At 43.9% G+C, this 25692-nt stretch overlaps 1 protein-coding gene across 5 annotated transcripts in view; it reads left to right on the top strand.

Annotated features, from left to right (window-relative positions):
* KDM2B (lysine demethylase 2B) overlaps positions 1-25692 on the top strand; it is a 289300-nt gene that overhangs the window by 154731 nt on the left and 108877 nt on the right. For 4 of the 5 annotated variants that reach the window (XM_073585982.1, XM_073585978.1, XM_073585977.1 and 1 more), the window contains one exon: positions 13116-13202. The exons of the other annotated variant lie outside the window; for it this stretch is intronic. In XM_073585982.1, coding sequence (XP_073442083.1) covers positions 13116-13202 — 87 coding nt within the window. The remainder of the gene's footprint in view (positions 1-13115; positions 13203-25692) is intronic. 5 annotated transcript variants of the gene reach the window in all.

Below are 25692 nucleotides of genomic sequence, written 5' to 3'. Positions count from 1 at the left end.
GTGTTAGACTTAGGGTGGAGACCTCCATGCATTGTGAGGAGCTTTCGTGTCTTCACATCTGCAGTTTCCATCTCTTCTTTTGGCCAGCACACTATGCCAGCAAGGCATCTGATAACTGGCAGGGCATATGTATTGATGGCACAGTTTTTATTCTTCCCATTGAGCTGGCTCTTCAGGACCTGTCTTACCCTTGATGATATTTGGATGTTGCTGCTCTCTTAGCCTCCTCATCATGGTTACTGTATCCCTGTGGGATGCTGAGATTACTTGTAGCATGTCTTTACATCTGCTGTGTGCCCTGCTGGTAATTAATTCCACTCCATCAGTCTTGACTACCTTGCCTCTATTACCAACTGGGCGCACCTCTCCAGTCCGAAAGACATCCCGTTGTCTTCGCTGTAGATCTTTGTTAGGTGGATCAGTGAATTGATGTCTCGTTCGTTTTTTGAATACAGCTTGATATCATCCATGTAGAGGAGGTGGATGATGGTGCTTCCATTCTTGAACTTGTATTCATAGCCTGACTCTGTAATTGTCTGACTGAGGGAGTTCAAGCCTATGCAGAACAGCAATGGGGACAGTGCATCACCTTGGTATATGCTTGTGCTAGTTGTCTTGAGTTGACTTCCAATGTTGTACTCGATAGCCCCATTGAGTTTCTGAGGAAGGTTCTTAATTTCCAGTTGACATTGCATTCACATATCCATGGGTGTGGCATTGAGTCATAGACTTTCCTGTAGTAAGTCCAGGTTGTGCTGAGATTGGTCTGTCTGTATCTTGAGAAACTACTGTATTTTATGGATTTTAAGACTCACTTTTTTCCCCCCCAATTTTTTATTTTTTTTTTTTGGGGGGGGGGGGGGAATGGGGGTGCGTCTTATGCGTACATACCTTACCGGTACCGTTGCTGCAGGCTGGGATGAGGGGGTGCCTGGCGGTGCATGCGCAGATGGAGATCTCAGCATCAAGATCTTGAGAGATGAGATTTCAGCTTTGAAAGTTTGAGTTTGCAGGAACAAAATTGGACAGATTTTAAATAGTTAGTGTGACTCCAGCCTAAGGCCATGTGCACACATTGAGTATTTGGTGAGTTTTTTACCCCAGTATTTGTAATGTCAAGCAGATGTCCTGAATATTTTTTTCACCACCTCAATAATGATTATGAAAATCCCATATCCACCACCAATAAATGGCAGAAAGAGAGGCATAGAATAAAATTACAACAATGTTTATTACGTAACAATTTTCACAAAATTCATACTCAACAAGGTAAGTACACATAAATTAGTGCCATGGGTACATATAAAGAAACACTGTGAGGACAAAATTATATACAGGACTAATACCAATGATTTCTCAATGAGATTGGAAAAATTGAGCAAAAAACTTCATAGCTATTAAATTAGCACCACAAATTATCAGATGCATATTATCAAGAGATTATTTCTGTGAATCCCACACTGGATCTAAAACATTTTTTTCAACTGGTCCAATCTCCACATAATGAGAATTAATTGTATCCACAGCACTACAAGCTCTAGTACCAAAAGCAATGTTTCAGATCATGTGTATTTAATTGCTGCGATACAAAAGAAGCACATAATGCAAGTCCAGAAAGGTGAGGGGAATTTCCATTACTGCAATACACTTGCTAGCCACCACATTATAAAAAAAAAAAAAAAAAAAAAAAGTCCTTCACTTACATGTGCAATGCCTCTTAGAGAAGCGCCCACAGCCGCCCCTGACAGCGCCGTTTCGCCAAATAGGCTTCCTCCATGAGGGGCATCTGATATTTTGTGGTGCTAATTTAATAGCTATGAAGTTTTTTGTTCAATTTTTCCAATCTCACCTGTGCTTTTTTTTTTTCCTTTCTCTCTCTTCTTCAAACTGCAACATGTCAATTTCTCTTGCATTAAACAAAGACTTGAATGAGATGAGGAAAATCTACAGCTTAAAAAAAATGCATTTGCATTCAGTGGCCGAATCTGCGCGAGAAAAAAAAAAAATCACAGCCCGCACTAATTTCTTCCCTGTTTCAGATGAAACTCTCACATTCCAGTCTCACATTTTTGGGTGAGCAAAAAAAAAAGTCTAATGCCATATGGAGTCACTGAATAGCATCAATTTTTTTTACTGATACATTGCAGATCTTTAATTTAGGACATTAACCCCTTAAGGATCAAACCACTTTGTAGGTTAGTGACCAGGCCTTAATTTTGAAATCTGACCACTGTCACTTTAAGTTGTTATAACTCTGGAACGCTTCCACCGATCCCACTGATTCTGAGATTGTTTTTTCGTGACATATTGTACTTCATCTTAGTGATTAAAATTTCTTCGCTATAATTTGCATTTATTTATGAAAAAAATGGAAATATGGTGAAAATTTCTAATATTTTGCAATTTTCAAACTTTTAATCTTTATACCGTTAAATCAGAGTTATGTCACACAAAATACTTAACAAATAACATTTCCCATATGTCTACTTTACATTAGCACAATTTTGGAAAGTTTTTTTTTTTTTTTGTTAGGAAGTTATAAGGGTTAAAATTTGACCAGCGATTTCACATTTTTTCAACAAAATTTACAAAATCATTTTTTTAGGGACCACCTCACATATGAAGTCACTTTGAGGAGTCAATGTGACAGAAAATACCCAAACGTGACACCATTCTAAAAACTGCACCCCTCAAGCTGCTCAAAACTCCATTCAAGAACTTTATTAACCCTTCAGGTGCTTCACAAGAATTGAAACAATGTGGAAGGAAAAATTTAACAGTAAACATTTTTCACAAAATTTTTTACTTCGAACACCATTTTTTTTATTTTGTCAAGGGTATCAGGAGAAAATAAACCACAATATTTGTTGTGCAATTTCTCCTGAGTACAACGATACCCCATGTGTTGAGGAAGACCACTCTTTAGGAGCACGGCTGGGCTCGGAAGGGAAGGAGCGCCGTTTGAGGTTTTGAACGTAAAATTGGATGGAATCGAGAGCGGAGGCTAAGTCTCGTTTGGAGAGCCCTTGATGTACCCTAACAGTGGAAACCCCCAATAAGTGACCCCATTTTGGAAACTAGACCCCCCCCCCAAGGAACTTAACTGGCTGTGTGGTGAGCACTTTGAACCCCCAAGTGCTACACAGAAGTTAACGTAGAGCCGTGAAAATAAAAAAATCATTTTTTTCCACAAAAATGATCTTTTGCCCACGATTTTTTTTATTTTCCTAAGGGTAACAGTAAAAATTGAAAATTGGACCCCAAAATTTTTTGTGCAATTTGTCCTGAGTATGCTGATACCCTATATGTTGGGGGCAACCAATGTTTGGGTGCATGGCAGAGCTTGGAAGGGAAGGAGCGCCGTTTGACTATTTCATCGCAAAATTGGCTGGAATTGAGATCAGACGCCATGTTGCGTTTGGAGAGCACCTGATGTGCCCAAACAGTGGAAACCCCCAATTCTAACTCCAACCCTAACCCCAACACACCCCTAACGCTAATCCCAGCCCTAACCCTAACTGGAAAATACATTTTCTTTAATTTTATTATTTTTCCCTAACTAAGGGGGTGATGAAGGGAGGGGGGGGGTTGATTTACTATTTATAGCGGGTTTTTATGTGTTGGCACGCTCAAAGACGCTTTTTATTGCAAAAAATAGTTTTTGCATCACCATATTTTGAGAGCTATAATCTTTCCATATCTTGGCCCACAGAGTCATGTGAGGACTTATTTTTTGCGGGACGAGCTGACATTTTTATTGGTACCATTTTCGGGCCCATTTTTTTGATCGCTTTCTATTCTGATTTTTGTGGAGGCAGAATGAACAAAAACCATAAATTCAGGATTTTTTTTAATCTTTTTTTCTCCTTTCCGCGTGAGGTAAAATTGATAAGGCAGTTTTATTCTTTGGGTCAGTACGATTACAGCGATACCTCATTTATGTTTTTTTATGTTTTGGCACTTTTATACAAAAAAAACTTTTGTAGAAAAAATTATTTTTGCATCGCTTTATTCTGAGAGCTATAACTTTTTATTTTTCTACTGATGGACCTGTATGGCGGCTTGTCTTTTGGGGGACAAGATTGTGTTTTCAGTTATACTATTTTTATATATATTCGTCTTTTTGACTGCTTTTTGTTTCACTTTTTCCAAGCGGTATAATGATAAAGCATTATTTTTTATTTTGTGGGTTTTTTTTACGGTGTTCACTGAAGGGGTTAACTAGTGTGATACTTTTATAGATCTGATGTTTACGGACGCGGCGATACCAAACGTTTATTTTAATTTTTTTTTTACATAAAAGGGGAATTGATTTTTTTTTTTATAAATATTTTTAATTTTTCTAACATATTTAAAAAAAAATTTTTTTTACCTAGTCCCTTTATGGGACGTTCACTTTTTGACTTTTAATTGATGGTATAATACATTGCAATACTTCAGCATTGCAATGTATTATACCTATGCAGAAAGCTTCTGAGACCATGCTGTGTTCATGGTCTCAGGGGCTTTCCGTGGCTGGATGACCCGGGGGTCGTCATGGCAGAGATGGGTCCCCGCGATAATCGCAGGGACACCCATCTGAAGGCAGTGGGAGCCCTCGATCCTCTGCCTCCCTCCTGAACGCTGCTATCGCAGCAATCAGGGGGTTAACAGCCATGGGTAGCGCGGACGCCACTCCTGGCTGTTCGTGCAGGAAGCTCAGCCACCGGCAACGCTGATGTCCTGCACTGACCGGGAGGGACAGCATCTTCTGCCCGATGAGGTTTACTGTGTTTACACGCAGTGGCAGTTCAAAGGCATGACGGACACAGGCCGTCATGGTGCGGTAACTTACACCCGGCCATGACGGGCTGTGTCCGTCAATGGACATTAAGAGGTTAAATAGTCTTGTAAAATAATTAATTGCTGATGTAAAAAAACTAACTAGTTGCATATGAATTGCACACACATTACAAATGAGGGGAAAAAAAGCGTTTTGTGGATGAAACGCTGGTGCTTGTATTCTACGGTCTTGTGAACAAGAAAATCTGTGTCACTGGCTGGTCTCCAGGAATAATATGGTATTTTGCACCTGTGATGCTAACATCTTGCTTTATGGGCTGGCTGCACCCTATAGTGCATTTGTTCCAAGATCTGGGCAGGTAAGTGTTGCTGCCTTTTTGTCTGCTGTTTAAAACAAATTTTTGGAGACTTTAAGGCTATGTGCACACACTGCGGAATCACCTGCGGGTTTTTCCCCGCGGAACCGCAGGTAAAACCGCATGTAAATTGACCTGCGGTTGTGCTGCGGTTTCACACCTCTACTATGTTAAAGGAGTGAAACCACAGTGGAATCCACAGAAACAATTGACATGCTGCGGTTTATAAACCGCGGAAAAAAACACAGCGTGAGCACAGCGGTTTTGAAAACCCATAGGGTTACTATGTCTGTGGAACTGCAGGGCAAAAACCGCAGCGGAACCGCAGTAAAAACCGCAGCGTGTGCACATTGCAGATTACCCTGCGGATTTTTCCGCGCCGATTTGGCTAAATCCACAGGTCAAATGACCTGCGTTTTACCTGCGGATTTAGTGCGGATTTCTATAAAGGAGCAGGTCTCAAAACGCTGCGGATCTGCATAAAGAATTGACAAGCTGTGGATTTAAATCCGCAGCATGTGGACAGCGTTTTTAAATTCTCATCCACTTTAATGGTACTATACAACGCAGCACATACCCTGAGTGGCTTTGATAATTCGTTTAGTGTGGGGACCTCCTAATCGAAAAGTAGGGGCGTGACTAATAGGCTGTGAACCAGACAATGTGCAGTACCCTTGTGTGAACAACGCCCTACGCCGGCCTTTATTGTGCATTTGTATACTGGTCAGTCACCCCCACAGGAATGGGTAGGAGGAGAGTGGCTGTTGATCTGGTATTTTGCACCTGTGTTGCTATCGTCTTGCTATATGGGCTGGCTGCACCCTGCAGTGCATTTGTTCCTAGATCTGGGCAGGTAAGTGGTGCTGCCTTTTTGTCTGCTGTTTAAACTGGTCTGTAAAATGTGGCAGATTTTACACACCAAAATCTCAAATATATTCCATCTCTGGGAAAACACACTAAGGCTATATACCCACGTATGCAGAAAATTTCTGCATGAAAACCGGACTCCTTCCCAGAAAACGTGTTTTTTTTTCCGCGCGTTTTTGCGCAAAACCCCCGCATTTTTAATGCGTTTTTTTCTGGAACGGTCCCAGCCTATAGAAAATAGCTAGAAATACAAAATTTTCCACGAAATTAATGAGCATGCTGCGTTTTTCTTTGCGGAAAAAAACGCATCAATATGCACAAAAAGTGCGGAATTCATCAAAATGAATGGGATGCTTCTTTTAAGCGTTTTTCAGTGTTATTTGGTAAAAACATGAAAAAAAAAACGCATACGTGTGCACATACCCTTTAGTGATTTTTACCTTTACCCCTTAATGACCAGGGGTATTTCAGTTTCTGAATTTCTGTTTTTCGTCCCCCTCTTCCCAGAACCATAACTTTTTAAATTTTCCGTCAATAAGGCCATGTGAGGGCGCTTGTTTTTTGCAGGACAAGTTGTACTTTTGAACCACACCATTGGTTATTAACATTTTGTGTACTGCAAAACGGGAAAAAAATTCCAAGTGTGGTGAAATTGCAAAAAAGTGCAATTCCACAGTGGGGGTTTTTTTTTACCATGTCCCCTAAATGCTAAAGGTCATTACAAATTCGTAGACAACAAACATGTCTAGGTTCTTTTCTTATTTAAGTGGTGAATAAATCTTCCAAAGCTTGTTAAGCACCAGTTTCAGAGACCTGTAGTGTCTCCATTTTTGGTGACCTTGGGCTGGGTGAGGGCGCGCGGCGACCTGACTTTATTGATACCATTTTAGAGTAGATACAGTCTTTTAATCGCCAGTTAATGCAATGTAGCGGCGACCAAAAAAATGTAATTTTTTTTCTTGTTATGACATTTAGCAATGAGGCTAATTCTTTTTTTTTTTATATTAACCCCTCTGCCATCTGACGTACTATACCGTCCATGTAACCCGCCACAATTTGACCATGGACAGTATAGTATGTCATAGCGATGGGCCGTGCACATGGGTGGTGTGCAGCCGGGTGTCGGCTGATTCTCACAGCTGACACCCGGCACTAAGTGCCAGGAACGGTCACAGACTGCTCCCTATACTTAACCCCCGAAATGCTGCAATTGAACACGATCACAGCATTTCAGGAGCAGGCAAAGGGCTAACAGCCCCTCTTCCTTTGGATCGGAGACCCCGTGGCGTGATGCGAGGTCCTATTTGCTGCCATGGTAACCAGATGTCGTCATCCGGGTTACAAGAGCTAAGAAACTTCCTGGTCATGCACAGTGCGTGATCAGGAAGTCTCTCAGTGTCAGTACAGCGCTGACAACTTCTATAGCATGCAGATGCTGCTTCTTCTGCATGCTATAGAAGTGATCAGCCTGCAAAAAATGATTGTCCCATAGAGGGGCAAAGTGTAAAAGTTATAATAAAGTAAAAAAAAAAATTTAATTGTAAAAATATTAAAAAAATCAATTTTTATTCTATCACTAAATAAATATTTTAATAAAAAATCTAAACAATAAAAGTACACATATTTGGTATCGCCGCGTCCGTAACCACCTGCTCTATAAAACTGTCCCCCTAGTTAACCCCTTTAGTCAATGCCATAAATGAACAAGGCAAAAAAAAATGCTTTATCATACCGCCGAACTAAAAGTGGAATAACGCAATCAAAAAGACTGATATAAATAAACATGGTACCGCTGAAAACGTAATCTTGTCCCGCAAAAAACAAGCCACCATACAGCTCCATCACCGGAAAAATAAAAAAGTTACAGCTTGCAGAATAAAGCAATGCAAAAATAATTATTTTTATATAAAAGTTTTTATTGCATAAAAGCGCCAATACATAAAAAAATATGAATGTGGTATTGCTATAATCGTTCTAACCCAAATAATAAAACTGCTTTATCAATTTTACCACATGCGGATTAGTATAAACACCCCCCCCCCCAAAAAAAAAAAAAATCATGAATTGCTGGTTTTTGTTCATTCTGCCTCCCAAAAATCGGAATAAAAAAGCGATCATAAAACGTCATGTGCCTGAAAATGGTACCAATAAAAACGTCAGCATTTTATTCTGACAGCCTTAAAGGGAATTTGTCATCCTTTTTTTGGCCTTTCAGCTGCCGGCATAGACATCGGGGGCTTATCTACAGCATTCTGTAATGCTGTAGATAAGCCCCCGATGTAACCTGAAAGAGAAGAAAAACACGTTATATTATACTCACGGAGGTTGGCGGTCCGGTCCGATGGGTGTCGCCGTCCCGTCCGGCGCCTCCCTTCTTCATGCGATGACGTCCTCTTCTCCCGTCCTGTAATGGCTCCGGCGCAAGCGCACTGCTCTGCCCTGTTGAGGGCAGAGCAGAGTCCTGCAGTGCGCAGGCGTCAGGAAAGGTCTGGCGCCTGCACACCGCAGAATTCTGCTCCTCCCACCTCGGTGAGTATAACATAATGTGTTTTTCTTCTCTTTCAGGTTACATCGGGGGCTTATCTACAGCATTACAGAATGCTGTAGATAAGCCCCCGATGTCTATGCCAACAACTAATAGGGCAAAAAAAGGGTGACAGATTCTCTTTAACTTTATTTTTTCGCTGATGGAGTTGCATGGCAGCTTATTTTTGTGCGGGACAAGATGACGTTTTCAGCTGTACCATGTTTATTTATATCCGTCTTTTTGAACACCTGTTCTACTTTTTGTTCAGTGGTGTGATAAAGCATTGTTTTTTTTAATGGTTTTCTCTGAAGGGGTTAACTAGTGGGGCAGTTTTATAGGTCAGGTCATTGCGGACGCGGCGATACCAAATAAATGTGTACTTTTATTGTTTAGATTTTCTTTCCATTCAATTATTTATTTATTGATAGAATATTTATTGATTTTTTTTTTTTATTAGTTTTGAATTTTTTTTAAAAATATTTTTACAATTACAGTATTTAAAATTTTTTTTTTTTTTTACTTTTTCCTAACTTTTTTACTTAGTCCCACAATACACTCCCTGACAGAATTTATGTCGCTTATCCATGTTATGTACATAAAAGCTTATAACCTAAAACACATTTCGGAGGATTTCAGCTTTCAAAAGAATACATTTATACAACCAATGGATGAATTTAACGTCCGGTTATAAGCTTTTATTTACATAACATGGATAAGCGACATAACTTCTGTCAGGGAGTGTATAGGACAATCATTTTTTGCAGGCTGATCGCTTCTATAACATGCAGATGAAGCAGCATCTGCATGCCATAGGGACAGGGAGACTGCGCATGATCAGCAAGTTTCCTACATCATTGTGTATCCTGTGGGCTTGAGCGTAGGTTATGTCAACATGGGGTATATACGCAGTTTATTTTCCAGGTGGATAATCCGCTGCCTATTAGGATTCTATCACCCGTCCGATTTTCTCATACGAGTTTCCGTAGTTGTTATTATTTACATAGCACCATTGATTCCATGGTGCTGTACATGAGGAGAGGTTACATACAAATTACAGATATTGTCACGCCGGCGCCGCCTGTCAGGTCAGGGTCTGCGTCACCTGTCTCACCGGGTCCCGCTCTTCCTGCTGCTGCTCCCAGGGATCCCCCTCGGATCCCCGCTTACCACTCTGGCCGCCGCGTGACACCTTCAGCCTCCCGTCCTGCCGCCCGGGGGATTCAGCACGAGGGTTCCTCTTCTTGTCCTGCTCCAGGTATGCGCCTTAGGCCGCGGGCGCGCGCCCCTCTCCTCACTTAACCCCTTCTGCACCCCTCCAGTGGAGCAATCACCAATCAAGCTCCAGCACAGGGTATATCTGGCGGCTCCTCCCTCATGGAGGCGCCTGATTATCGTGTGCCTTCCGTACGGTACTCTGGCCCCGTCTGGTCGCTCCTGACTCCGGTCGCTCCCGACCCTCTACCTTGTTTGTCTCATCTACACCAGAACCGCCCCTCTTGGTATCAGGTGTCACGGTATTCGACTCCTTGGGGCCTGCTCCTAATGGTCCCAGTATAGGGGTCGGCACCACCTGGCCAGCTCGCCCCAGGGATCCCGGTACCGTGACCCAGAGGGTCCACTCTTGCTACTCGTTACAGATATCACTTACAGTAAACTAACAATGACAGACTGATACAGCGGGGAGAGGACCCTGCCCTTGCGGACTTACATTCTACAGGATGGTGGGGAAGGAGACAGTAGGTTGGGGGGTTGCAGCAGGTCCGGTGTTGGTCATGCGGTAGCTCCAGTAGTGATGATGAGGCAGCCGGGGGTCATTGCAGGCTGTAAGTTTTCCTGAAGAGGTGGGTTTTCATGTTCCGTCTGAAGGATCCGAATGTGGTTGATAGTCGGACGTGTTGGGGCAAAGAATTCCAGAGGATGGGGATATTCAGGGTAAGTCTTGAAGGCGGTTGGGTGAGGAGCGAATAAGTGTGGAGGAGAGGAGATCTTGGGAGGACCGAAGATTATGTGAGGGAAGATATTGGGAGATTAGTTCAGAGACAAATTCAGTAGACAGTTTATGGGTGGCTTTGTAGGTCCGTATTAGTAATGTGAACTGGATTCGCTGAGGGAATGGGAGCCAGTGAAGAGATTTGCAGAGGGGAGAAGTGGAGGAGTAGCGAGGAGAGAGATGAATTAGTAGTACAGCAGAGTTAAGGATGGACTGGAGAGGTGCGAGGGTGTTAGCAGGGAGGCCACAGAAAAGGATGTTGCAGTAGTCGAAGCGGGAGATAATGAGGGCTTGCACAAGCATTTTAGTAGATTGAGGGTTGAGGAAAGGACGTATTCTGGAAATATTTTTGAGCTGGAGGTGACAGGAAGTAAAAAGAGCTTGAATGTGCAATTTGAAGGACAGGACTGAGTCAAGGGTTCCTCCGAGGCAGCGGACTTCTGGTATGGGGTAAAGCGTGATGTCGTTAATTGTGATAGGTCAGGTAAGGAAGATCCATGAGTTTTCACAAATAGCACTCGTATCTGATATTCTGCGGGGCTGTGCTTGTCGGGGTTTTTTTTCCCCTTAGATTGAGTTGTTTGTGGAATATATCAGAGACGTACTCTATTTTGTTCTGAGCATCAGATCAAAATAGGCAGTGGAAGTCTATGGGTCTGATTTTCATGCACTGTCAGAGTGGAGAAACTTTTTTCTTTTTCTCAATGTACGAAAAAAAAGTATGACGCTCAAACCAAAGTCTGATTAGAATAATCTGTAATCTGTCTGCTTTTTTCGTACATGGAAAAATCGTTCATGTGAATCAACCCTGAGAGTATCAACATTGTGGGTGAGACTTTAAAAAAAACGAACAAAAAACACATGAGTAAATAAACCCATACTGTTGGCCTTGTAATATGCATTTGTACTGTTGAATTGATAATAGGATGCTAGGAAAGGTCACTCGTTGTTTTTTTTTTTTTGTTTTTTTTTTAAAAACCAATGTATTGGTTTGGGTGGACATTTTCGGCTGCACCGTTACTAAGGCTCGTTTGTGGAGAAAACTTCTGTGATGCTAATCATCGCACTTTGCAAATAGCAGAGTCCTAATCCAACCACAACGATCAACATAGTGTTGCAATAATTTATCATATTATAAGAGGACAAAGCGTGTGAACCCAGACTCTCTATCTGAATTTCATATATGTAGAGTATAACTTTCTCCATTGTTGTAGCACTGTATGCTAGTGGTTTGGGAGGTGCAGTTGTGCTGAAAAGTTTACATACCCCCGCAGAATTTTTGCTTTCTTCGCAATCATTAGCCTGGAAGCTGGGCATGGGACGTACTAGAACGTTCCAACATGACAACGATCCAATGATTTAAAAAGAGAAAAAACAGTAGTTTGACAATAAATGGCTTCAATGTGAAATGAAAAAAGAAGAAATATGCAGCACTCACCAATAAAGCTGAAAAACTGTGCGTCTTTATTTCACATGAATTCCATCAACAGATATATGGACATGCAGGACGTTAGAGGAATGCTAGGGGAGGGAGGTGCCGGACAACGGCCGTTTCGCGATTACTCGCTTCTACGGGTCCAGGTGAGGGGATTAGCTTAAAGGGGTTGTCCAGGCTTCTCACATAATCTCAGTACATATCTGGGCTGCAGAATTATGACAACAAGTAATTTACTTTCTGTCACTAGTTTGCACGGTTTTCTAGATATTCTGAACAGAACGTCCAAGGTGGGGTGTGTTATGGCATTGAAATGAGAACTAGTCGTAACCTCCTACTCTACTCCAAACATGCCGTCTATAGAAACAACCCCACCCTCCATAGCTACAGGCCCTCCCTGTCCACATGAAGAAGCCCTCATCACACAGTAAGGAATTCTTCCCCTCCAGCAGCCTCACTGCAGAGAGCAGACCACCCAGCTGCTCCTCCCCCAGACACACGGTGAACAGTGATCTATGGAAAGTGAAATTAGTGAGGAGGGAGTAGAGTAGGAGGTTACGACTAGTTCTCATTTCAATGCCATAACACCCCCCCCCCCCCCCTTGGACGTTCTGTTCAGAATATCTAGAAAACCATGCAAATTAGTGACAGATCAATACATGCAGCAGTGAGAAAACATTGGCATTGCATATTTCTTCTTTTTTCATTTCACATTGAAATATTCATGTTTTTTCATGCAAGCACCTCCATTTTTTGACTGGAATAGATACTGCAATACTTCAGATAAATAGCTCCGTCTGTTAATATGGTGATTTGTGTGCTATAGTTTGCCGTTCATCTGTTTGCTCTTTGCTGGGATCAATAAATGGCTTCACCCAACCACTAACCATGAGTGGAGAAAGTTTTGGTGTTATCATTCATATTCTCTGAAAAAAGGCCAAGAAAGCAAAAATTCTGCCGGGGTATGCAAATTTTTGAGCACAACTTGTATAGTACGTGTGGAATTATTCTTCAGAAAATCTGTGTTACAATTTGCCCTGTTATTGTTCAGAAGCATATTTTGTAGTCATTGTCTGTGCGCACATCTGATTGTGACTTATTAGGCATTATAGAAATGCATGCATTTTGATGCTGAGGGTTAAGTTATTTTTGTTGCAGACTGTGCTGAAAGACCATGCAGATGATGACCAAAATCTAGCCATTTCTGGGATACCTGTGGTATCCTGGCCTAAGAAGCCAGTTAAGGTAAGATCTAAAAATAATGTTTGCATCACTGCGCCATTTTTAAAAGATCATTTTCTAAGGAAACACTTTAGGATGTTAATACACATTTCAAGTTTTTATACTTATTTTATGCTGTTTTTTTTAATTTATTTTTTTATCCCAAAACCAGCGGTGGATTCAAAATGCATAATTGGTAGTAACGCTCCTTTCTCCTTTCTGTCTCTTAATGATCCACCGCTAGATTTGGCTTCAAAACTACATCCGTAAACAGAACCTGAAGTGTGTACTAGCACCTGTATGTATGTTGATCTTGAATAACATACTGCATCCAGACTTGAATACACAGTCCTGCAGACTACCACTTGGTGTCTGAAAGCTGTGAGGTGGTACAGATACCCATTTTTATCAGATTAGCTTAGATCAGAGATGTCTTATTTGAGAAATTTAAAAGGCTTGTCTGGTCTTAATCTACAAGTCTGCAGTCACTCTGTATGTACACTTGTGAATCCTCACATCGCAAACAATGCGCACGGTGAGGATTCTCTGATGCCAGCCGTCATGTAATGGCAAGAGTTTGATATGCATACTTTTGGCCACATTCCAACTAGACTGTTTCTGGCCTCGCTCAGAATGCTTACATTGAGAGAGGCTGCGCCCATCTAGTTGGAATGTGGTCGGTAGTATGCATACTTGCCGTGCAATGTGAGGAGTTGCAAGTCTATAGTCACATAGTGACTGCAGACTTGTAGTTTAAGCATGGACAACCACTTTGAGTACGGACAGACTGTGCGGCAAACAGGACATTGGCAGCAGATTCAGGGTGTTTGCACACGTTGCGGATTCTGCTGCGGAATTTTCCACGCGGATTTATCTAAATCCGCAGGTCAAAAGACCTGCGGTTTATCTGCGGATTAGCCTGCGGTTTTCCCCTGCGGTTTGACACCTGTCATGGAGCTAACCGTTGCGGAATCCGCATAAAGAAGTGACATGCTACGGATTTAAAACCGCAGCAAATCCACGCGGAAAATTCCGCACCGTGTTCACTGCGTTTTTCATTTTGCATTGCCTTAGATGGTACTGTACACCGCAGCAGAAACTGCTGCGCATCCGCAGGGCCAAATCCACTGCGGATCCGCAGCAGAATCCGCAACGTGTGCACACACCCTCAAAGCTCCGACTTCCCATGGTGCGTTAATGCCACATAATTGTGGGAATACCCAAAGAAAGATTGGAAGCAAATGCAACCTATTAAAAGATGCATAAAAATAAATTTTATTGAGAATTTTTTTTTACCATAAAAGCATTATTATAAGGATACCATAATTTTATGGAGAGAAAGCGACAGTGAGTACCACACGGAGTGTTGTTGCCCCCGGAGAAGCCAACATGAAACATGCGTTGAGGTAACCTTCCTCCCACCACCAGGTTGTATGTTTGCATTTTACTCGTGTCTGTGCATTCACTGTGATGTTTCTTTTTGGGAATCTGGGAACGTTATCCTTCTGACTGGCCAGATGACTGTTACAGGCGTAACTTCACTATATACCATACTTTCTACTTCATCTCTGCATATGTCTTGTTATAAATAAGATTTTCTCTTAGGCTAGGTTCACATTGCGTTAGTGGCATCTGTTAAATGGATGCGTTAACACAGATGTCATTTTTGACACCGTTTGTGCACCTAGCAGTATGCGCTAACGCATGGTAGCATTTTGTTGCCATACAGGTCTTTGCACAGCGAATGCGTCTGTTCGCTGTGAGTTAAACCCGACACACGGTAGACCGCGTTCTCGGGTGCGTCACAAAGTAACGCATTATCGCTAACGCACGTCGAATTAGGCATGAGTTAGGATGCGTCACTATAATTGTGGCCAATGGGTGCGTTAACGCATCCGTTACATAGTGTTAGTGCCGCTATGTAACGGATGCGCTAAACACATACCCAGAACGCAATGTGAACCCAGCCTTATTATTCTTTTTGATTTATTATATACCCATGATTGTATGTAACTCATCTCATTTCTTTAATCACAACTCTTGATCTCATTGTATCTACACTTTACCTTTGAATTTTGCCTGTATAACCCTTTATTCACCAAAGGGCTTTCATAAACTGTGATACCTTATTATGCTATTTAATGATTTGTGTAATGGTGTTTACATGCAGTTGTGAATGCTATTTCGACTGCTATTGAAGAAATTCCTTTATGCAACATTTTGCCCCCTGGCTGGTGTGGTATCGTCACTTTCTCCCTATAAAATTATACTTTTAATGATGATTTTATGATAAAAGAAACTCCATGTATTAGTGAAGAATGAACGTGCTCGGATAAGGTGTCTTCAGAGCATGCTCGTGTTCTAACAGTTTGCTGTTTGACGGCCTCAACACCTGCAGGGATTGCCTAACCGCCACGAGACATGCAGCCGTGGGATCTCGAACATATTTTTTGAGCACACTGATGACACTTGGCATTCGAGCATGCTCTGATAACGCCTCATCCGAGCACATTCGCTCATCACTAATTTTATGCAACTTTATTAGGTCGCATTAGCTTCCATTCTTTCTTTCGGTATTCTATTTATCCAGAAATGTGTATATTATTGTAGGATCAGTTGTTCTTTGGGTACACATAATTGTGGTACATAATCATGCGGCAATTTGCCAATTTTTACTTTAATGTACAAGAAAGAGGTTTTTTTTTTTTTTTTTTTTATACCAGAAAACATACAAGGGAGGTAAGTGTATATAGGGCAGCACAGTGGAAAAAATTCTGGAAAATAGGACTGAGAATAAAGCCTGGGTGCAATTATGCCAAAGGAGAAAAATATAACCTTATTTTACTAGTCATATGAGTGAGAATAGCATGTTCCTGAAAAAGGCCATTAAGGCACTTCAGTCTTTTTGCATCAGTCACAATCTGTCGTTTTTAGAAAAAAACTGATCCAGCAAATTCTTATGGACTTGTATTAGCGATGGATGGCCATCCGTTTTGTCCGTCGGAAAGTTGGTGTCCGTTGGCCGGAAAAAACATCCTTAGGAACGTTTTTTGTCTCCGAAAAGTCAGACAACGACTGATCCGTCGCTGTCCATAGTCTGCTATAATGGACGCCTATGGGCGATGGGGCGTCAGCGAAAAAACGGATCCGTCGCATCAGTTTTGTCACAATCTGTGACGGATCCGTTTTTTCTAAAAATGCTGGATTGTGACTGATGCAAAAAGACTGAAGTGTGAAAGAGGCTTATGTATGACCGAAACCAATTCTAATAATCTAATTAGCGATGTCATGACTTTGGCGATTATTTATTAATTGCAGAGGAGACTTGTGTTTTAATTCTGTTTGACCAAGGAGTGAGGAACCTCAGGCCTCGATGACCTCTTATCCGGCCAAGGGCAGATTCCCGGGGACCCCAGTGCTTGGGCCGATTCATTCTTGCTTGCTGTGAGTGCCTGCATGCAGTGTTCAGGACTGACCTCTCAGGTGTGTGCAGTGAGAGATTGCAGTGTTCAGGACTGACCTCTCAGGCGTGTGCAGTGAGAGATTGCAGTGTTCAGGACTGACCTCTCAGGCGTGTGCAGTGAGAGATTGCAGCGTTCAGGACTGACCTCTCAGGTGTGTGCGGTGACAGATTGCAGTGTTCAGGACTGACCTCTCAGGTGTGTGCGGTGAGAGATTGCAGTGTTTAGGACTGACCTCTCGAGTGTGTGCGGTGAGAGATTGCAGTGTTTAGGACTGACCTCTCGGGCGTGTGCGGTGACAGATTGCAGCGTTCAGGACTGACCTCTCAGGTGTGTGCGGTGAGAGATTGCAGTGTTTAGGACTGACCTCTCGGGTGTGTGCGGTGAGAGATTGCAGTGTTTAGGACTGACCTCTCGGGCGTGTGCGGTGACAGATTGCAGCGTTCAGGACTGACCTCTCAGGTGTGTGCAGTGAGAGATTGCAGTGTTCAGGACTGACCTCTCAGGCGTGTGCAGTGAGAGATTGCAGCGTTCAGGACTGACCTCTCAGGCGTGTGCGGTGACAGATTGCAGTGTTCAGGACTGACCTCTCAGGTGTGTGCGGTGAGAGATTGCAGTGTTTAGGACTGACCTCTCGGGTGTGTGCGGTGAGAGATTGCAGCGTTCAGGACTTACCTCTCAGGTGTGTGCGGTGAGAGATTGCAGCGTTCAGGACTGACCTCTCGGGTGTGTGCAATGAGATTATGTCCTGACACCGGTGTCAGGACTTACTCTGTGGGCGGAGATAGCGCACAATTTGTATGGCGCGTGAAGGAAGGTATAAATATCCAACTGGATCTTGGCAGAAAAAACGGTTTCCCGCCCCTGTATTAGACCAATATATAGGATACAGAAGAGTTTCCATTGTAAGAGGGCATCTCCCTGAGGAAGCAGCAGATGGGGAAACTCGCCTAGGGGATTTGCCTGGACTACAGCAATGGGTATTTAGCATTTATAAAAGGAGTGTTCTCATGAGCCCCGGGGAGGACAGTATTGTGACTTGTAGGTTTATTGGTTGCAGACTTTAATGCAGATACACAGAGAATCTGCCCCAAATATAGTTTTATACTTTCCTATTAAACTGAAATGACCATGCTGCAGACTTCGGAGCATTTCTGCCCAGACTCCATCCATGTTCCCCTCTGTTATGATGACTGTGGCCTGCAGTGACGGACAGGGCGCTTCCGCGCCACACACCAAGGCTGCCCCGTGCGGAGTGCGCTTATAAGCCGATACGTGTAGCCATCGCGGGCCGTCCTGCCGGCAGTGTGGAGCAGTCGGTGTACGGTGCTGTGTACCCCGGCAGCACACACCTGCCTTCCCTCTGTCTCCTGGCAGCGCGTTCCAAGCACTGGGCGCCGATTGGTGATCAGCAGGTGGCAAACCCTTTCCTGGGCCGAGCTCATGAATAACCAGCGCCTCCGCTCCCGCCTCCTCCCCTTTGTGCGAGCTGTGTGCGCTCAGCCCCTCCTCCACTACCCGTGCAGCCCCGACTGCAGTGTCCCCTGCTCCATGTCACACTGGGCCCGGATGACGAGCCATGGCCCTCTCCCTGAGCAACGATGAGGAGGAGTACGATTCCGAGCAGGATCAGGTCGGTGCACGGCAGTGATGGCTGCCCAGGGAAAGTTATTCATCTGTGGAGAGCTGGAGCACACGGGGGTGGGGGAGGGACTTGCCCCGGAGCAGTTAATGGTCGCGGCATGAGGGGTTAATGGTGGGCTCACCCGGGATTCCTGTCCGTGCCCTCCCACGGGCCCGTGTGTAGTGATACTGCAGCTGGTGGCGGGGACGTGACCTGCACATCCAACATGTGGCCCCGGTAATGGTGGTGCTGCCAGTGACAGCTCCTCCGCCATCCACCCTACTCTAACCTGCCGACCCAGATCACCTCATCTGTCACCGAGGACAGCCATCTTCAGCGCTGACACCAGTGTTATAGTGGGAAGCTCTGTTATTCCTGACGAGTCCTTATTACATTTCAAAATAAGGGTGTTTTATGCCATCTTGACTGTTTTCGCTGTGTAAATGGCATAGTTGTGTCACATCTCAGATAGAAGCCATGATGTCCATGTGAATCAAGCATTTAGCATGAGAAATTGGCAGGTGGAATGCCCGACTTCTGCCACTAATATTATTGCATGTCCACCCCCAGATTAGCCCCTTAGGAGTTAATTATTTTTCTAGCACCTTGATCCCATGATGCTTTACATGTGAAAAGGGTTATGTACAAAATGCAAATCTAACAGTGACCGGACTGGTACGGAGCGGAGAGGGCCCTGCCCTTGTGGGCTTACTTACCCAGCCAATCTGTGGGTTTAGGCTCTGTGCACACGCTGCGGAATCGCCTGCGGGTTTTTCCCCACAGAACCGCAGGTAAAGTGACCTGCGGTTTTGCTGCAGTTTTGCCCTGTGGTTTCAGACCTCTACTATGTTAAAGGTATGAAACCGCAGCGGAATCCGCAGAAACAACTGACATGCTGCGGTTTATAAACCACAGCAAAACCACGCGGAAAAAAACGCAGCGTGAGCACAGCGGTTTTGAAAACCCATAGGGTTACATGGTACTGTGCCATGTCTGCGGAACTGCTGCGGTTCCGCAGGGCCAAAACCGCAGCGTGTGCACATAGCCTTACAAGTGAAAATGCTGTGGCTTCTAAAGTCAAGGCCCATTCATTATATTGTTTGTATCTTTTCCATAGCTTGTAAATGATAAAATATTTTGTATGCATTGTCGGAGTACTGTGGTAAGATAGAGGATTGGAATGTGCTCAAAATTCTCAACCCATCAAAATGACCTTTTGCTAACTGACAATTGCCTGTAGCTTGTACATTTTTAATAGACTGCTGACATACCTTTAAAGTTTTCTCCAGGAGGGTATGTGTCCACGGTCCGGAATCCCTGCACTTTGGACGCACCAGATACCCCAATCCACCCAAAGCGCCGCCCCCTGTTGTACGTGTGGTGATACCACCGCATTCTATTCATAGACTGTTATTTATCTTGCGGAGACGGAGTATCTCCACAAGATAAATTGACATGCTGCGGTCTGGAAAGACACGCCGCATGTCAGGTTATGCAGGGAAGTCGGAGGCTAGTGGAGATGGGATTTCATGAAATCCCCTCCACTATGCTGTAATATCTGGACACTGAGGCTGTACGCAGCGTCCAATCCGCAGCCAATACTGAAGGACTCTGGACTGTGGAAACATAGCCTGAGATGTGAACTTAGTGACCATATGTGCCGGTTAGTACTAGACGAGGAGCGTTTGATTTTTCTTTAAGCTGTGGATAATTTTTTAATAAGGTGACTAGTTCATGCTACCAATAATTTTATTTGCATTATTCATGAGCAGGTTGGGCGGTAAGATATGAGCTCTCGTTCCTTTCTATAAAGTCAGCCGGTGTTCTGCATGGTGTGGCTCATAGAAGAATCTGATCATGAGGAAATATTAATGAACTTTAGTATTTGCTGCTAAAATCTAAAACTGTAGAGAACAGGCGGGCCTCAATGTCGCATATCCAAAATGTAGCAAATTAAAGACAAGTAGGAAAAGGTAAATCCTATTCTAAATCCAACTAACCCCATTAGTTGTAACGTGGTGATGGAATTGCTCATTCCCGGGCTATGTTCATACTTGACGTTAGATCTGTGGCAAAATGCGAATATTCAAATGGATGTGCACAAAGTTTTCACACCACTGAATCACAAAGCATTGCGCAGTGTAAAATCAGCAGGTGAAATCTACTTCTTTTGAGCACACGTTGCAGATTTGTGGCTTTTATTTTTAAGCATAGATTTGTTACAAAACCTGAAGGGTTTCCTGATGCCAGCAAAGTGAGTGAGAATCTTCACGTCTCATGCACACATTTCTTGTTTTTCACTTGCAGATTTAGTGCAGATTTAAATCTGCAGCATGTCAATTCTTTCAGCTTTTTTTTTTTTTTTTTTTTTTTTGCAGATTTCACTCCTACGAATACGTGGGAAAAAATCTACACCAAAAGTGCATGTAAAAAATATGCTGATTTTACGCAGCTTTTTTCCTGCCAGAAGATGCAGAAATGGTGGAGAAATTTCTGCACCAAATACTTAACGTGTGCACATACTATGATTTGGAGGTACATGGCAGGCTCTGAGTTTCATTCAGATTTTTCCCACTATATGTAGGATTTGAAAACCTCATTTACTGGTAATGTACTGTTAATTTCTGCAGTTTTGAATTGCCAAGCAGCCTGAATGATACAACTTCCCACCTCTCTCGACTTGGTCTTCTCTCGGCTTTGTGCAGTGGATGATTTTGCAAACTCCCCTCTCCCGCTCTCTGGCCACAATCTTCTTTCATTCTCTATCAAGAACTGCCAGGCTGCTCAGGTCACCCCCACTGTCCTATGAAAATGTGGATGATTGACCTCATGGAGATCAACATCCAACACTGCGGAGACACCATCACATGTTTCTCAACGCAGTGGTTCTAGAGCAATGCTCCCATCCCTTATAGGAAATATGCAAAAACATGTAAATCAATCAGCCGCGGAGACACCATCACATGTTTCTCAACGCAAGCAATGACTAGCCAGGTCTTTCACCGGGAAGGAACAACCACGGGAAGGGCAGTCTCCAATGAAGGAAACCACCTATGCCAAAACATGGTATCCATCCACAGACAGCTGTTTCGGGGTATTGCCCCTCATCAGTGTGGAGTAGGAAACTGGCTAGTAGGAGCAATGCCTAGTAAAAGACTATGAAAATGTGGATGAGTGACCAGTTTCCTACTCCACACTGATGAGGGGCAATACCCCGAAACAGCTGTCTGTGGATGGATACCATGTTTTGGCATAGGTGGTTTCCTTCATTGGAGACTGCCCTTCCCGTGGTTGTTCCTTCCCAGTGAAAGACCTGGCTAGTCATTGCTTGCGTTGAGAAACATGTGATGGTGTCTCCGCGGCTGACTGATTTACATGTTTTTGCATATTTCCCATAAGGGATGGGGGCATTGCTCTAGAACCACTGCGTTGAGAAACATGTGATGGTGTCTCCGCGGCTGATTGATTTACACCCCCACTGTCCTGACTTATAGAAACATACAGGCCATTAACACCCAGAAACTTATGAAGAACTTGCAGTCTTCATTGGCCCCTATCTCCTTCCTCTCATGTCCTGATTCTGCATTGAAGCATTACAATGAAACACTTCAAAGTGCCCTGGATGAATTTGCACCCCCTATAAATAGAACACCACAACGCAGACGGCGCTCCAGGTGCGCCGAACGTCTGTGGAGAAAATCCAATGTACACGAAGATTTCATCCATTTTAAGTTTATGCTTAGAACATACAACAGTGCCCTTCACCTCTCCAAAAAGCCTATTTCAACACCCTCATCACCTCACTGTCCAATAACCCGAAACGTCTCTTTGACACTTTTCATTCTCTACTCAATCCAAGAGTACAGGCCCCAACCACGGAGCTCCGAGCTGACGATCTGGCCAATTACTTCAAAGAAAAAATTGACCAGATTCAACAGGAAATTATCGCCCAATCACCTCATACCATGCACTGTCCTCCCTCCCCCACTACATCTAGCTCACTCTCTGATTTTGAGCCAGTCACAGAAGAAGTAAGCAGGCTCCTTGCATCTTCTCGCCCAACCACTTGCACCAGTGACCCATTTCCGTCACATTTCCTCCAGTCCCTTTCCCCTGCTGTGACCCCTCACCTAACTAAAATATTTAACCTCTCTCTCTCTTCTGGTATTTTTCCCTCCTCATTTAAGCATGCCATCATACATACTCTACTTAAAAAACCATCCCTCGACCAAAACTGTGCCACTAACTATAGACCTGTCTCTAATCTTCCCTTCATCTCTAAACTCCTGGAATGCCTGGTCCACTCCCGTCTTATCCGCTATCTCTCAGAAAACTCTGTTCTCGACCCTCTCCAATCCGGTTTCCGCTCTTTACACTCCACTGAAACTGCCCTCACTAAAGTCTCTAATGATCTGCTAACAGCTAAATCAAATGGTCATTACTCCATGCTAATTCTCTTGGATCTCTCTGCAGCATTCGATACTGTGGATCATCAGCTCCTCCTCACTATGCTCCGTTCCATTGGCATCAAGGACACCGTTCTCTCATGGTTCTCCTCCTATCTCTCTGACCGCTCCTTTACTGTATCTTTTGCCGGTTCCTCCTCCTCTCACCTTCCCCTTACTGTTGGGGACCCTCAAGGATCGGTTCTAGGCCCCCTCCTCTTCTCCTTGTACACTGCCCCTATTGGTCAAACAATCGGTAGATTTGGTTTCCAGTACCATCTCTATGCTGATGACACCCAATTATACGCTTCTTCTCCTAACATCACGCCAGCCTTTCTAGAAAACACCGGCGATTGTCTAAACGCTGTGTCTAATATCATGTCCTCACTATATCTGAAACCTGCCAAAGACTGAACTGGTGTTTCCTCCCTCTACTAATGTACCTATACCCGACATTGCCATTTCTGTGTGTGGCTCCACTATTACTCCCCAGCAACATGCCCGCTGTCTTGGGGTCATACTTGATTCCGAGCTTTCCTTTGCCCCCCACATTCGATCACTGGCTCGCTCTTGTCATCTGCACCTCAAAGACATTTCTAGAATTCGACCTTTTCTTACTTTTGCCTCTGCAAAAACTCTTACTGTTTCTCTTATTCATTCCCGTCTCGACTATTGTAACTCTCTTCTAATCGGTCTCCCTCTTACCAAACTCTCCCCTCTCCAATCTGTCTTGAATGCTGCAGCCAGGATCATATTCCTCACCAATCGTTACACCGATGCCTCTACCTTGTGCCAGTCATTACACTGGCTACCCATCCACTCCAGAATTCAGTATAAACTTATTACCCTCACCCACAAAGCCCTCCATAGCTCAGCACCACCTTACATCTCCTCCCTTGTTTCAGTATACCACCCTACCCGCGCCCTCCGTTCTGCTGATGACCTGAGGTTAGTATCCTCAATAGTCAGAACCTCCTAATCCCGTCTCCAAGACTTTACACGTGCCGCGCCAATTCTTTGGAATGCACTTCCCAGGTCAATACGATTAGTCCCCAATCCCCACAATTTTAAGCGTACCCTGAAAACGCATTTATTCAGACTGGCTTATCGCCTCAACACATTAACCTAATCTATCCATGTGTGGCACAGCCAAAAGTTTTACCATATCCAGATTTCCCGCATCATGTTCCCACATGCTTTATGCATCCATTAGCCCTCTGTGTTTGTACTGTTACACACTTAACATTATGGCTGGTCCATACAATCAGGGCAACTGTTACCACCCACCTTTCGTGTCTACCTCTTCCCTCATAGACTGTAAGCTTGCGAGCAGGGCCCTCTTTCCTCTTGGTATTTGTTATAATCTACTGTATGTGATTATTGTTATGCTGTAATGTCTATTGTCTGTACAAATCCCCTCTGAAATGTAAAGTGCTGCGGAATATGTCGGCGCTATAAAAATAAAATTTATTATTATTACATTTGCTGCCTCTATTCTCTGCTGCAATATATCCAAATGGTACAACTCCATACTTCTGCTGCTTTACCATTTTGCTGCATATTTTAATGTACTTGCTAAAGCTTTGGTAAAATTCATTTGTTGCACTGTATGTAATACTTACTGCTTTAGATCCATGACTGGGGCCTTTCTAGATCTTATCAGGTGGAAGGTGCTATAGCATATTGACACATCTTGGTCTAGTGTCTGTCATCATCTAACCATCCCCTGGTGTGCTGGCCCCAGCTGCCAAATTATACCCAACCAGCTCCCACAATCCCTCTCTCCTGACCCTGTAGTGTGGACTATATATGTAGTAGTTCCTAAGGGGAAGCATGCAGTGTGGGGTGCAGCACGCAAGCATCACAGAAGCTAAGCATCCAGCATAACGGCAGTTATCAGGGCAGTAGTCGGGTAACCCACACTTTGCTCTCCCCTTTAACCATGTGCTTTATTTTTATCCTCCTGGGTTCCCTTGCCATCCACATTCACCACCCTATCCCCCCTCCATCACGACTCATACACATCAGCCCCTCTATACTTCCCTTTCCCATGTACAGCTCCCATGCACTCCTCACCTTCCTGAGAAACCTCAGCCCATCTTGCCCAAACACATCGCAGAAAAAAACTACTTACAATTCCAACAACTATTTGCTCTTTATCTTCCTACTCCTACCGATTTCAGGGGACATCTCCCCCAACCCTTGTCCACCATCCCTCAACCCCTACCCTACCTCATATCGAAACCATAATAATCTTATTAACATTACTTGCACTCCTCATCTCCGTCTTTTAATTGTGCCCTCTGGAATCCACGGTCTGCTTGTAACAAGCTTCCTTTCCTACACAACTACTTTCTGAACAACTCTCTTAATCTGTTGGCCCTCACTGAAACCTGGATTCGGGATTCTGACACGGTCTCTCCTGCTGCCATTTCCAACGGTGGCTTACAATTCTCTCACTCCCCGAGACCCACAAACAGACATGGTGGTGGAGTCAGCATACTCTTGTCCCCACAATGCACTTTTCAGGTCATCACCCCAGTTCCATCACTCTTACTCCCTTCTTTTGAGGTCCACACCATCAGGCTCTTCCGTCCCCTCTCCCTCAGGGTAGCGGTCATATACCGGCCCCCAGGCTCACCCACCCACTTCCTTGACCACTTTTCAGCCTGGCTGCCGCACTTCATGTCCTCAGAACTTCCAACCCTTATCCTGTGAGACTTCAACATCCCCATTAACAGCCCTACTTCCACATCTGCATCCCAGCTTCTATCACTAACCACCTCTCTAGGCCTCTAACAGCTTTCAACCTCTGAGACACACAAGGACGGTAACACCCTTGATCTGGTCTTCGGCCGGCTCTGTTCAATCTCCCACCTAAATAACTCACCGCTTCCACTCTCTGACCACAACATTCTCTCCTTCATGCTCACAAATCCTCGCCCACCCCAGCTCACTCCTACCTACCACACAGTCAGAAATCT

The sequence above is a fragment of the Dendrobates tinctorius genome, unplaced genomic scaffold (genome assembly GCF_039654945.1).
Source record: "Dendrobates tinctorius isolate UK_male_01 unplaced genomic scaffold, ASM3965494v1 ptg000090l, whole genome shotgun sequence".
Taxonomy (NCBI): domain Eukaryota; kingdom Metazoa; phylum Chordata; class Amphibia; order Anura; family Dendrobatidae; genus Dendrobates; species Dendrobates tinctorius.
Note: the sequence above shows the minus strand (reverse complement) of the source record. Positions and strands in the feature narration are given on the sequence as shown.